The 14,025-nt window shown below is 37.7% G+C and overlaps 1 protein-coding gene across 5 annotated transcripts in view; it reads right to left on the bottom strand.

Annotated features, from left to right (window-relative positions):
• Nucleotides 1-104: 104 nt before the first annotated feature.
• LOC134790155 (uncharacterized) overlaps nucleotides 105-14,025 on the bottom strand; it is a 100,725-nt gene continuing 86,804 nt past the window's right edge. For 3 of the 5 annotated variants that reach the window (XM_063760955.1, XM_063760956.1, XM_063760957.1), the window contains 9 exons: nucleotides 7,740-7,877; nucleotides 6,492-6,603; nucleotides 5,577-6,233; nucleotides 5,347-5,458; nucleotides 4,983-5,026; nucleotides 4,392-4,737; nucleotides 3,540-3,858; nucleotides 1,979-2,581; nucleotides 105-1,404 (listed from right to left, as the gene is read on the bottom strand). In XM_063760955.1, coding sequence (XP_063617025.1) covers nucleotides 1,099-1,404; nucleotides 1,979-2,581; nucleotides 3,540-3,858; nucleotides 4,392-4,737; nucleotides 4,983-5,026; nucleotides 5,347-5,458; nucleotides 5,577-6,233; nucleotides 6,492-6,603; nucleotides 7,740-7,877 — 2,637 coding nt within the window. In that variant the 3' untranslated portion in view covers nucleotides 105-1,098. Of the gene's footprint in view, nucleotides 1,405-1,978; nucleotides 2,582-3,539; nucleotides 3,859-4,391; nucleotides 4,738-4,982; nucleotides 5,027-5,346; nucleotides 5,459-5,576; nucleotides 6,234-6,491; nucleotides 6,604-7,739; nucleotides 7,878-9,591; nucleotides 9,719-14,025 lie in introns of those variants that run through there. The other 2 variants (XM_063760959.1, XM_063760958.1) reach the window with 2 other exon arrangements.

The following is a 14,025-nucleotide window of genomic DNA, read 5'->3' as shown; positions in this document are numbered from 1 at the left end:
AACCAATCACAAAATATAATCATTTACATAATCAATAATCACTCATATTTTGCCCCAAATTTCTAGTCTAAAAAAATAGCAGTATAACTACATATTTGTTTAAAAAAAATAAACAAATGTAATCGTAACTGCGTGAATGTACGCAAATGTACAGAAAATCATGCCTTTTCTACTCTAGTTATTTAATATTGTTTATATAAACAAACTAAATAAGTTCTAGGTTCATGGAATTAATAAAGACAACTCAATCAAAAGTAAATATGTTTTGCCCTGTAGAGTATCTTGGACCTACATGAAATACTGAATTTAATATAGGTTTTTGTAAATAACCCAAATCAAGGATTATTTGGGTGCATTAACAATTTTTTGTTGTTTGTTTCTTTGTCAAAAAATGCTGTATTACGTTCTACTAGTATGCATAGTAAGATGGCCCATTATGGAAAGGGCTTATAACTAGCACAAACATTCATATTTGACCAATTGAAACAGGTACTGCATAAAATAACGGGTTTTAAAGTTGCCCACGGGAACGTTACCATGGCAACGAGTCACAAGAAAAAATTGATTCACCAAATAGATAATTTAAGGAAATTCTAGTTTTACTACACTTGCAATAAAGTTCATTTTGTTATACTCCGTATTTACACAGCGATAAAACATGTGATTATATTTGGGATTTCCATGTGATAAAAAACAGATCTTTAAATGTACGATATTCGTAGTTTGCCTAAAGCAGTCGTCAAGAGCTTGTGAACGACCTAAAATGATAACATAGGAAATTCAACCTTACCGGAATACCACTAAGGATGAAATTTCTTTATCACAATCACAGAGTTATCATTGTAGTAGAAGTAACGTCTAAAAAGAAATCGCTTAAGTTTGACAGCTAAAGTAGAAGGCGCTATACTGCGCCATGTTTTGCGGTAACTGGAATGTCAAACGTCATTTTTTGACAACTAATGCGGCCATTTAGGTACATAAGCTGTCAAATTCATAGCAGGATTTTTTCTTGGACTTTACACCTCTTACTGATGATAATAATACTCTGATCACCACTAAATAAAAAACCTCAGTAAACGGTACTGATTTTCAAACCACCTATTTGCTGCTAAACTTAGATTTCAAACTCTCAAAGAACGCTAACTTAGTCTTAATGGTCCCTGGTTCAGGCATCGGGCTTGGGGGTCGACTAGACTCCTTAATCACGTCTTCAGTGCCCTCTGGGATCTCATTCGACCCCCCAGGCACCTTTAACGGGGTCGCCATGGAGAGTTTCAGTTCCTCTCTGAATTCTTTGGAGATGCTTCTGGCGGTTAGGCTGTGCATGTAGACTAGTTTGTTCTGTTTTTCAGAGAATATGTTCTCTTTGCTCTTTTGTCTTTTTAGGGGGCCTGGTTGTGGTGCCTGAAAATTGAAAAAGAAAAATTATGACAAGTCACAGAAGTTAAAAAACTCGACAGAAGTTACGCTTCGCAAGCTATTTTAATGTAGCTATGTCGTTCCATCAACTGATACGAATCTAATGACACGTCATAAATACAGTTACTATTTAATTTGACAAAAGAGGGAAGGAGTGTGTAAAAACATAGCTTGAAATACGGGTTAGATATTTATTTCTTTCGCAGTCGGGTAAGATGCAACGAAATCAAATGCCTAAACTACCTAATGATGTTAAAAGAAGTATTACCTACTTTCACAGGAATAATGATACTCGTAAATGCAATAACTTTCTAAACGTTTATGATTGAAAATAAACCTGATCATGAAATTAAGTTTTTTTTTTGTAATAGCTATTTTTAGTTTTGTTAAGCTGATATAATGACGATGAAGATTGTATCTGATTTTACAATAACCTAATACTCGTGACCTAAGTTATCTTGTACTTTCCATAACACCTGCATAATATGTACGTTACGTTGTAGATATGAATCATAGGACACCCCTCCAAAAGATAAACGTAGCCAATAGAGATACTAACCTTAATAGGTTCGTTCAAGTTATCCATGCTCACAAACTTCTTAGCTAACTCTTTCACTTTAGGCAACTGCGACAATATATCTTCTATTTCACTAATATTCTCCGATTTATCCTCATCTATTTCATCTTCAACGATCACAACGTCGCTTTCAGTGAGACTGATGGCTTCGTCTTTCTTATCTTGCGTTTCAATGTTGTCACTTCCATCACTTTCATATCTTGGCTCTGATAACTTATCTTCCGGTTTACATTTCACGATCTCGCCTGTTTGCACGTTGTATATTTTGATCGAATCCTCCAAACTACTTGAACTTAAATAAGAGTTGTCTACGCTGAGATTGCTCGGAGATTTCTGTGGTTCTTCGACTATGTTCACTATTGATACGTTTAAAGGTGCTTGGTATGTTTGTAGTATTTCTTCGAATTTCTTTTCATCTTCATCTACATACACTGGTTTTGCGGAGAATAGTGTCTGTTCGTTTGCGTCTTCATAATCTATCATTATATCTTTTGTAGGTATCGGTTTTATAGTAACTTCGTTGCCAGCGAGCGTTTTGTACCGCTGGTTGGAGGCAATCGAATTGAATTGCTTTATAAGTAATCCCTGAAATTTAAATATCGTTACAATTATGATATCAGACAAAAACAAGGCTTAAGATAATTCACAATTTCTAAAATTAAACCCCAATTAGTGAAAATCAAATCGTGATAAACGCGTGCATTTAAGCGGGACAAATCGTGCAACGTGGGTAAAACACACTAGATAGAAAAAATACCTACTGTCTAGTCACTAAAATTTTGCAAGGACTAGGTTTTGTTAGGTATGGTTGTCGATAAAGCGAAAGTGAAGGAGTTTTTTCGATTTATTAGTTTGGTTAATAAGATAAAATACTTTTAATATTGCGGAATTTTAGTCAATTTGGTTAGTAGCGGCGAGTTCCAATGCTGTTAGTCATAATCTGCCAAAATCATACAACACTCACCACTAACGGCTTGGAGTATTACTGTTGTAAAAGTACTGAAAAATTATTAAGAAGGACACAACTATAGTGCAGAACTAGAATTCACGTTAAGTGCAGTGCTATTAGTCAGCTTTACAGGGCATGCCACACGGCAGGCAGAATGTCAAAACGAAGATATTTTAGAATTTAGATTCAGTTAATGATGCTTTCACCGTTTGACTGAAAGGTGACTTTTATCCTAATGATTTAGTTTGATCTATGCGCGTAGCGGACATAGTAGAGATTCATGGTAATGTTATAGATGGTGCTTCGGAGGTTTGTGTATTAGGGCGTTATGAGGGCGTTTATTCACCATAGATCGTTTTGGAAGCCTTTGCTTAACCTCAAGCTTCCACCGAACGTATAGTTAAGTCCGGCGCGCCGCTTTGAGCGAACGCAAAGATCTTCACTCCGCAAAGTGTTGCTGCGCCTAACATTCGTATACGTCTCAAACAAATCTTCAGTGATCTCCGGCTTAGCGGGTATTTTAAGTCTAACTATATCCTCGTTTTCGTAACCTTCGTAACCGTCACCGTTGCACACTCTACTGGGTTCCCTTACGTGGTCTCGACCGTTACGTTCGTCGGCATGATTTTCGTCAGCGTTATCGTTCTGTCTGTCGGTTTCGAAAATGGGGTTAATGGCGAAGTTGGGGCTGGCGTTTCTGGGGCTGAGGACGGCTCGGACGATGTTCTGGTGGAGCGCACACGCCTCCAGGTCGCTCAGGGAGGAGCTGGCACTTACAGGCGAAGTCAGCTCATTCACATTGTCCAGGCTGGTGGATTTATTAATGGAGGATAACGAGCTGGTCTCACTGAGGCCCTTCTTGCGGCTGCCCGTGCTCGATTTCGCCTCTCTTACGTAATAATCTCGGCCGTAGCTGAAGCAAACAAAGTTAATGCGCGTTAAGGCGGTTGTAAGGTTTCAGAAGCAACAGGTGATTCGCGAATGACTAATGCGTAATGTAGAACTGATACGCTCGAGTAGGTTTTCTGTACTTCTTTTATCAAGAGGTAATTCACATAGTTATTCATAGATAATGAACATGTAAAAAGTCTACAGCAATTTTTAATTTGGCAGATTTATTGCGTTAATATTTTTGTGTATAATTCTCGCAAATAAAAAATAAATTGCAAATTATGATTGAGTTGGATCATCGTAACACTCAGTGGCGTCACTGGATGTATGGGAGCGTTTCTATAGTACTATGGGTCGCGACCCATTGGTGGGTCGCGAGCGAATATTGAGTGGGCCCTGAAACTACTAGGGCATTTGAGCGTTACCAATAATATTGTATGCCCCTATTTTAAGACGGCCAAGAGGTGGGTCCCGAAATTTGCAGTTTTTGTTAGGTGGGTTGGAGCCCAGTCAACTTTGGGAACCACTGATATACAATTGAGGTTATATTCTTACCGTTTGTATTGTGGTATTTCCTCCGCCAACACGTCCTTCAAAATCTTCGGCGATGGACTCTTCGATCTACTTCCATTCATGTGAACATCATCAGAACTGACACTCAATGATGGCTTCAATTCCTTCACTGGAACTTTCTTTTGTTCCATATTGTCTTTCTCATCCTTTATATCTCCATCTACTTCATCTACGCTGTCTTCGATTTTCGATTTGGATGTCAGCGTGTCGAAGAGAGATGATGTGCTTTTGGATGAGAGTCGTTTTTGGATAGCCTCTGGTGAATACGGGTTGTTTGGCATTTCGACGTAGTTTAGCCATTTTTTACGCTCTCTGTAGGCTATGGATCCTGAAATAGTTGTGTTCATTAAGAGACCAACTCAACGACAACACTATGATTCTTGAAAAATATTTTCACTTTTCATTAGGTAAATAATGAATCATTAGTTGCAGAGATTTAAATAAAAATATTTATGCTTAAAGTAGCAAGATTAAGTTCAGCAAATTTGCTTTCCGTTGGATAAAGAAAAATACATAGTATCATCATTACTTAACTCATAAACCGATGAAACAACTTATAAAATCACGATTTACCTGGTATGAGGTCATCTTCATGATCAGTATCACGCGTTGGGATCCTACAAAAAAATGTGAGCATCATTAAACATACGATTAAATTATCACGAAGTGGGTGTGATCCGGGTACTTTTTCAACATAAAAAAAAACAGTACCACAACTGGGACATACCAATCCCAGTTGTCACCACACTAAACTAGTATCTACTGACATTCCCTATAAGATTGCCTACCGCGAAAGAGGAAAATCGAAATTCCTTTATCTGGCTATATCTCTCGAATTTGCAACTCCGATAGAGAGGCAGATAACAACATATTGACTTGTCTTTTCGCCGAAGGATTAATTTCATACAAAGTTGAAAAATAGGAAAAGTCTTCTTACTGTTGTGGCTCGTCATCGAAATGTTTTCTTCGAAGACTGTCGGCATATCTTTGCACAGGGAGTGTCACTGTTTCTTCATCTTCTCTTTCTCGCTCGTGGCGGCTTAATGTGTCTGAAAAATTACATTCTCATCAGATATTATAGTGATTTTACTTCTATGCTTCTAAGTTTCGTCTAAAGTTGTTATCATGTGTTTCACATCATATATTATATGGAAAGGTGAAACTTACTTTTATTATTAGTCTTGTTTCCATTTGTGAAAACTTCATCATTTTCTTTCGTCTTCAGATCTTCAATATACGCATCGACGTTACCGTTCAATGTTGTCCTGTGTATTTCTTCCTTTAATGCGAATTCCGCTTTTCTCAATGGTCCACTATCCATGCCAACGATTAGTACCGATCCATCATCTAATTTACCATTTACATTACCGTTTATTTTCTCTCCATTTACGTGGTAACCCTTGACTTCGTTGTTGACAACGTCAACTAGTTTGTTTTTCATGTATCCCTTTTCATCTATCTTCTCAAAATCATCTGAACCGTCTATGATAGTTAAACTATCTGGTTCAAAGTCCAGTTCATCAATGCTAGGTGCTCCTCCTATAACATGTTTAGATTCTAGTACTCTTTTTATGTCACTTTTGTAGTCTATTTCTTCTGTTTCACTGTCTGATGCGTTGTCTGATAGATCGGTGGTATCGTCAGCGTCTCTGTCGCCTATCATGGCTTTGTATTCAGCGTTTGAATTAGGAACGAGCATAGGAACTGGGACGGACTGTATTGTTTTGATCTTCTTTTTCTGGAATAGCCAGTTCTCCTCCCATGTACCATCAATGGATTGTATCTCGCTGCCAGATACTTCGTCGAAATCGCGGTCGCCATTTTCTGCAAAAGTAAAAACAAAAACCTTAAGTGTTTCATAAACATGCTTATTTATTTTTAGAAGAGTTTTATTTATTTTTTGTGTTATAGCCTTGAAGTTAAGGTTAGATTTTGTTTATTGAGGTGATAATAAGGACACTTATTATTAGATCTGAGTTGAAGGTTAAATGTTATTTTGGTGCTTGGGGCGTTGGAATCGACATTATTTTCATGACTCTTGACGAACTTTAATTGAATTGATATTTACGAAAAATAATTTACCCGTGTGTTGTATTTCTTCGCTGAAGTCTGGGAAAGGCACTCGTCTCGGCAGCTCTACTGTTTCCTCTGTAGCCCCTTCTTCCCAATCGGAGACGTCATCTTCTTCGCGTAGCTGAAACGTTTCAGGAGAATCCATCAAATGTGGCGTCAACCAAGGGTACTTATTATCGTCGGTTGTCACTATAGGCGTAATTTCCAATAAGCTTTAATGTAAAATCAACCTTATCGACAATCGGCAACGTGGTACCTTCTTGTTGAAAACGTTACAAATAAACTCAATTTCGATGTCTACTTATAAGGCAAATCAAGTTTACCATGAATTGCGACGTTTTGACAGTTTTCAATGGACATGGTTTTAGTAGGTAAGTATGTGTTGAAAACGGGAATTTTTTAAATATTATAGAATTCAACAGTCATATTTTCTTATCGTAGAGGGTGTGTAGTGTCCATTACATGACGAATGTCACAACAATCCTGCACATTCTTACTAATACGAGCATGTGTCATAAGGGCGAGGGTGATAAATTATTGGGGTTTGTTTTCATTAGCTAGCTGGGAGTTGAAGCTTATTTTATTATACAGAGTAAAGAAGTACTCGCATTTATACAGGGTGTTTCTGACCATAAGGCTTTAAATTCAGGGCTCGATTCTATTCGCTAAACTGAGCTACTTTTATTATGGCACCAACCCCGAAATCCCGAAAAAAAAATTTACTTTTTCATACATTTTGGCTGATCAGATGTCGACGTTTTCTATGGAATAGCCAAAAAAAATCCCCGATTTTAGGGTTGGTCCCATAGTAAAAGTAGCTCAGTTTAGCGAGTAAAATCAATCCCTGGATTTACAAGATGTGCAAGATGCGAAAAATTTCCAAACAGTTGGAAAAGTTCTCTGAAATTACAGGAAAATTAAACAGGTAATCAAAGAAACCTTCGTTTTGGATATGGAAAATTTCGCAATTTCGGAAACATTCTGACGGCATATCAGTGCACAGCGCATTCGACAATCCACAGAGCAGGGTGCCTAGCCCAGATGCATGCCACTTGTTTGCGCCACCAGATTTGTAAGAGTGATAGAGATATAGAAAGCGTTTCGTCGTCGTAGCGCAAACGATTGGCATCTTGGCTAGGCCCCTTGTTATATAGTTTAGAGCGTATAAGGGCTTCCTTGTCTAGCTCAGCCTGCTCAGCACAGTTATAGACCTAGTCAATAAGTAGTGTACCTATGTATTTTATGAAAGGTACTCACTGGTGGGGTAATATCCCTTCTATGCCTGGTGTTAAGAGATCTTGGCGTAGATCGGTCTGAAGGTGATGGGCTGGCGCTGGCTGAGTGGATCCCGCTGCTTCGGCCTCCGGATCCTTCCGTCTGGTAGCGCTCGATCACCTGTAGGCAAAAGGTTTCACTTAAAATATTATTTTTACTAGCAACCCGCCCCGGCTTCGCACGGGTTACACAAAACCTTAACAAATTATTCACCTCAACCTTCCTCAATAATCACTATTGATAGGTGAAAACCGCATGAAACTGCTGAATAAGTACAGTTGTAGTGCATAATTATTTTCCATCGTATTTTCACGGAAACGTACGAACGTGTCTTGCTATTTTGAATCAGTCTCGGAACTAAAAGTACTAAGGTCTACTGAAGTAGCATGACAAATACGAACGTTTCCGAGAAAGTACGATGGAAAACAACTATGCACTACAACTGTACAGTCGCCATCAGATATATCGGAGCGGCCAAGGTGCTCACAAATATCGGAACACGCCTCTATTGTCAGGGCGTTAGAGCGCGTGTTCAGATATTGTGAACACCTTGGCCGCTCCGATATATCTGATGGCGACTGTACCTACCTACTATTGTTGCGATACAATTATACTATAAGTTGAAGTATAAACGGCTATAATTAATAATAAGGATGACAACGCAGTTTTGATACCAAAGGTTATTGAGATCAATTATATGCAGATAATTATGATTTATAAGATGTCTAATTACAAATTAACAGCACTGTGAAGATTGTCAAGGAATGTTGTACAGTCGCCATCATATATATCGGAGCGGCCAAGGTGCTCACAAATATCGGAACACGCCTCTATTGTCAGGGCGTTAGAGCGCGTGTTCAGATATTGTGAACACCTTGGCCGCTCCGATATATCTGATGGCGACTGTACCTACAATGCCCTTTGAACATTATATAATGTACAGTCGCCATCAGATATATCGGAGCGGCCAAGGTGCTCACAAATATCGGAACACGCCTCTATTGTCAGGGCGTTAGAGCGCGTGTTCAGATATTGTGAACACCTTGGCCGCTCCGATATATCTGATGGCGACTGTACCTACAATCTGCTACATGACACGTTTTCATTGATGGTTAGAGGTTTAACGTACCTACAAAACTTATACTAACTATTAGTTCGTTTTTTTTAAAAGTAAACAATCTTGACGTGTCTTTTTATTGAAAAACACTTTTGAAAAATAAGTCACGGCAAATATGTAACAATTATGAATCATATACGATTATTAATATTCTTTTGCTTTCATAAGTAATAGTTACCGATTTTTAAAAAGCGTTTTTCAATTAAGACACATCAAGATCGCGTAGTCTTTAACTAATGCTAAAAAAACGAACTATATAGCTTTTTAGGGTTCCGTACCCAAACGGTAAAAACGGGACCCTATTACTAAGACTCCGCTGTCCGTCCGTCCGTCCGTCCGTCTGTCACCAGGCTGTATCTCATGAACCGTGATAGCTAATAGGCATTTGAAATTTTCACAGATGAAGTATTTCTGTTGCCGTTATAACAACAAATACTAAAAAGTACGGAACCCTCGGTGGGCGAGTCCGACTCGCACTAGTCCGGTTTTTTTTAACCTATAATAATTTAACAAGCTTTTATTTAGCGACGTCAAATAGTTGGTACCACACATATAATGTTACGTTATGTTCATGCCAAGCTTCATGTAATTTATAATTAGAGCGCATCTTCGATTCTACAAGAGCGGCTTTTTTTACAGTGGGTTCGTCTGTTACTCGAAATTAGCTTTAACTTACAACACTATTTCTAGCAACCGTTCAAAAAACCAACTCAAAACCTTAACATCATATCCTTCAGGAAAGCTGACAATCCCGCTGAAGAAGTTGTACATTGCCACAGGATTATAGCACTTAATCCACAGGATTACGGCACTGAAGCGGCCGCGATGGACACCGGTTGTGCACTGCATTTTAAACGCATTGTCACGTGTAGGTATAGCCCGTTAGGGATAGGGTTGACACTACTGATGTGCCGCAGGAAAATTTCCAAAGTTGAGAAATATTCTCTTGGAAAAATTTCGGAAACTCATATTTTAAATTTTTAATGTTGTTAATGTCCCAATTTTAAATATGTAGTTACTGTTTTCTTAAATATTTTTCTCACTGCACCCACGTTCGAGAATCTCTGTTTCGCCCTATGGTTGACTGGTAGAGAATGCCTTATGGCATCAAGTCCGCCATTTGTACTTATTTTTATTGTGCAATAAAATTTAAATACTTAATAATAATAAATTTTGTATGGGAATCGAAAAATATGTTATTAGCTTGGAACTACTCTAAGCAAATATGTAATTTTACACAGCTGCCTACGTATTTTTCGTTATTAAAATTAACATCTCTCTCTCTCTCTCTCTCTCGTCTCGTCTCGTGGGAGGGGTTGGGCATTATCGTCGGTAATAAACGGTTAACTAACCTGCGTTTTGCCGACGACATTGTCCTTTTCTCCCACACTGCATCTCAACTGCAACTCATGCTACAAGACCTCAGCACTGCGAGCCTTGAAGTTGGACTCACAATGAACAGAGCGAAGACCAAGTTGATGACCAACAGAGCAAAACATAGGGTCACGGTAGATGGGCAGGATATACAGTATGTTGATGAGTACATTTACTTGGGCCAGATAGCTTCCTTCGAAAACAGGCAAACCATAGAAGTCAATAGACGTATCGATAACGCCTGGAAGAGCTTCTGGTCCATGAAGGCGCTATTGAAGGGTGACCTTCCCCTGTGTCTCAAGCGCAAACTCATCGACATGTGTATCCTGCCTATCCTAACCTATGGTGCTCAGACATGGTCATTGACTGAGGCTTTGAAGTCCAAACTCAAGGTTTGCCAGCGAGCGATCGAGCGCAGTATACTGGGTGTTCGCAGGACTGATAGAATCAGAAACACGGAACTGCGCTTCAGAACTAGAGTTGTAGATGTAGGTGTCAAGACCGCTAAGCTTAAGTGGGACTGGGCTGGACATGTCTGCCGCATGCACCCTGAAAGGTGGGCCAAAATGGTTACGGAGTGGGACCCACGGAACACCATAGATGGTGCTAGCCGGAGTGCAGGCAGACCGAAAAGGAGATGGCGGGACGACTTGGACGTATTTTGTCTGGATTGGCTGGAAACTACAAAAGACAGGGTTGAGTGGAGGGAGCGAGGGGAGGCCTTTGCCCAGCAGTGGGACACTTAACCAGGCTAACAAAAAAAAAAAAAAAAAAATTAGAAATACACATAATTATACCTAGTAAAAGATCTACCTCATTAAACGACCATTTTCGTAATCGATTTTTTTTTGTAAAAAAACATGGTAGATGCTAATTAACTGTCTTTCAAAAAATCACTCATTTTATTATTAGTATCAAGACATAAATCCTCTTTAAAGTCAAAAGGACACCATATATTATGCATTATTATTAAGAATTATGTCATGACGGTGAAAGGGTTGAAATATGAAATACGTCCACAGGTGCCGTGAAGGTTTTTCTAATGATTTCATAATGGTCATTACACAAATCATGACTGCACATGGTACGGTTGCAAGCTCGCTATCAAATATTACTCAATTATACGAGGATTAGTCAATTATAGGCTATATAGACAATATAGACATTCATAATTAAACAAACATTGCAGTAGGTAAGCTTATTTACATTTGGCATCAATAGATTTTTTAGAACCAGATGCATTATATGTATACCTACTTAAAAAAAGATTAAAGGTTTCAAACTCAGATTTATGATCGTAATTTTAAAGGCCTTAGATATAGGTAATTTACTTTTGGTTTTTTGAACATTAAAAACAACCTACAAGGTTAAAATAAAAAAGAGCTCTCCGTAAAAGGGTCGCGGTGGCAAAGCCTCAGTAAAACAGAAAAAAAACAATACAGGTTATAAATAGCGGAGTTTAACGAAAAACATGTTCATGTCAATTTCCCTCCCATTCGCGATATTTTTCCATGCAAGGTTATCGTCACAGAAAAGATAGAAAAACACTGATCTGACGTAATAACATACGTCAATGGTTTTTTATGTATTTTGTTCTTTTATAAACTGTAATTGCATTACGTGATGGACGTCTTTATCTTTATTTGCATTGTCTCTATTAATAATCAATAGATCTCAATTTGTATTCAGACACCTTGGGGGCTAGCTAATAATCGTAGGTACATATTGAGAAACGTCAAAAAAAAAATTAATGTATTGGGATGACACATGCTACGAAAAGTAACGTGACTAAATAGAATACTTACATTATTGCAGTTTCGATTTTCGATTGGTGTTTTCTATCAACTTTGGTCATCTTGACTAAGCCCCATTGTGTTCTTCTCATTTCTTAATGACTTAAACTTCTATAGGTACACTGTAGGTACTACGAGTACTTAAGGTTAATAATGAGTTTAATGTTCACCTGACCAGGAAAAAGTTACTTTATACTCGTAAGTATTTATCTATTACTTCACGCTTTCATATTTTATTTTATTTATAAACATCTGACTTTGTTCTAATTTTATCTAAATCATATTGTTTTTAGACCGGCAAAATATTCTTTATAAAAGAAAATATAAATGTATTTACCTGCAGCCTCAGTCAGGGATATTAGTGATATTACTTACCTACTTTTCTAAGGAATGAAGAGTTTTTGGGAACAGTATCCGGGTTTTTTTTTATGCCTACTGCTATGCCTTAGTTTTTGCATCCTATAACTTATCGGTCATACAAGCAGTCATAAGCCTAGCATATTATTTAATATCGCAAAGCGATGACGCATGACAGCTAATCCGGATGGAAACAATATAATATTGTCGAAAATAAGTAGGTACCTATGCAAAATCTTTAACTAAATATTAAGTAGGTACTCGCGACTTCGTCTACGAAAATTATGTAAGTACAAGGTCTACTTAAGAAAGTAGGTATTTAATTTACGTAACCCACAACCCATAATATTAATCCACACCCCACCCATTTCCGTAGTAAATTCTTCCCCCATTTACCAACCACTTGAAGGATGATTTTCGATACACACACTACCTATATACCCGGTCTACCGTATGTCTTTTTGAACTAAACCGGTTCAGCGGTTTAAGATTGAAGAAGTAACTTGTAATATATCTTTTAAAGACCCTGCGTACAATTTTTTATACATTCTGCAATCTATTTTGATTTTTGAACTTTTATTAAAGCTAAAATAAATAAAAAAACCAAATGTTTTTGGGTCTTAGAAGGTTAATGTAGGGATACACCAGGGATACTAAACAAGATGATTTGAGGAACTGAAGTAAGGAAGTTGACTATTTAGCTGTAAATTATAATTTTAAGAAGCAGAAACGTCTGCGAACGATACTAACTATTAAGCTTAGAATAAATTTAAAAGTGGAAAAATTACTGCCTTGGGTGAGACTTGCAACTCACGGCCTCTGGATCGATACTCCAGTGCTCTGCCACCAGAGCCACCAAGAGCTCATCCGTAGTCAGCCAAACAAGCCAAAGTCAAGTCAAGTCTCACCCAAGGCAGTAATTTTTCCACTTTAAATTTATTTAGCTCTAGTTGACTGCTAGAGAATGCTCTTAATAAGTCGGCCATTTGTGGACTCCGCTTTCGCTACTTGAATGGGCAATAAATTTGACCCTCATTCATAAGTAAAACTTGGCAAACTTCTATAAGATTTTGTCTCTTTCTAAACAAGCAAAAAACGACAAAATGACGAGGACAACAGTTATTCACCGCTCGTTACATTGAACATACATTTATGAATAACACTATAAATAAATTCAGTTTTCCCTCTCAACCTCTCAACCCTCTAAATTTCCCCCTAAAATAAGAAATAATCGGTTTTGACTTATTTACAATATTAATGGTTATAAGTACTCAAGCATCGATAAGAGCTAAACTCCTGACACAGAAATAAATAAATATGTATTAATAAATTTAAAAAAAAAAACTTCACTTACGGAAATAACATACGCTATAACATATAACATAAAAATTGAGCCATACATTAATAACGAAAGAGACACCTCCATTATTGAGATTCTAATATCACTTCGCGCAAAAACGTCACTATAAAATAACCTCACTCAAAACGCACGCACTTGAAACACTTGCCGGCAAATTAAAAAAAAAATTAGCGCCGCGAATGCGTTGTGATAAAATGGCGTCCGCGGCACAATTAAATTTGCAATATCTTAATTATGCATGAATACTTACCATTTCTTAATAAACAC

The sequence above is a fragment of the Cydia splendana genome, chromosome 4 (genome assembly GCF_910591565.1).
Source record: "Cydia splendana chromosome 4, ilCydSple1.2, whole genome shotgun sequence".
In the NCBI taxonomy this organism is placed as follows: Eukaryota; Metazoa; Arthropoda; class Insecta; order Lepidoptera; family Tortricidae; genus Cydia; species Cydia splendana.
The sequence above is the reverse complement of the archived record's forward strand: the minus strand, read 5'-3'. Positions and strand labels throughout refer to the sequence as shown.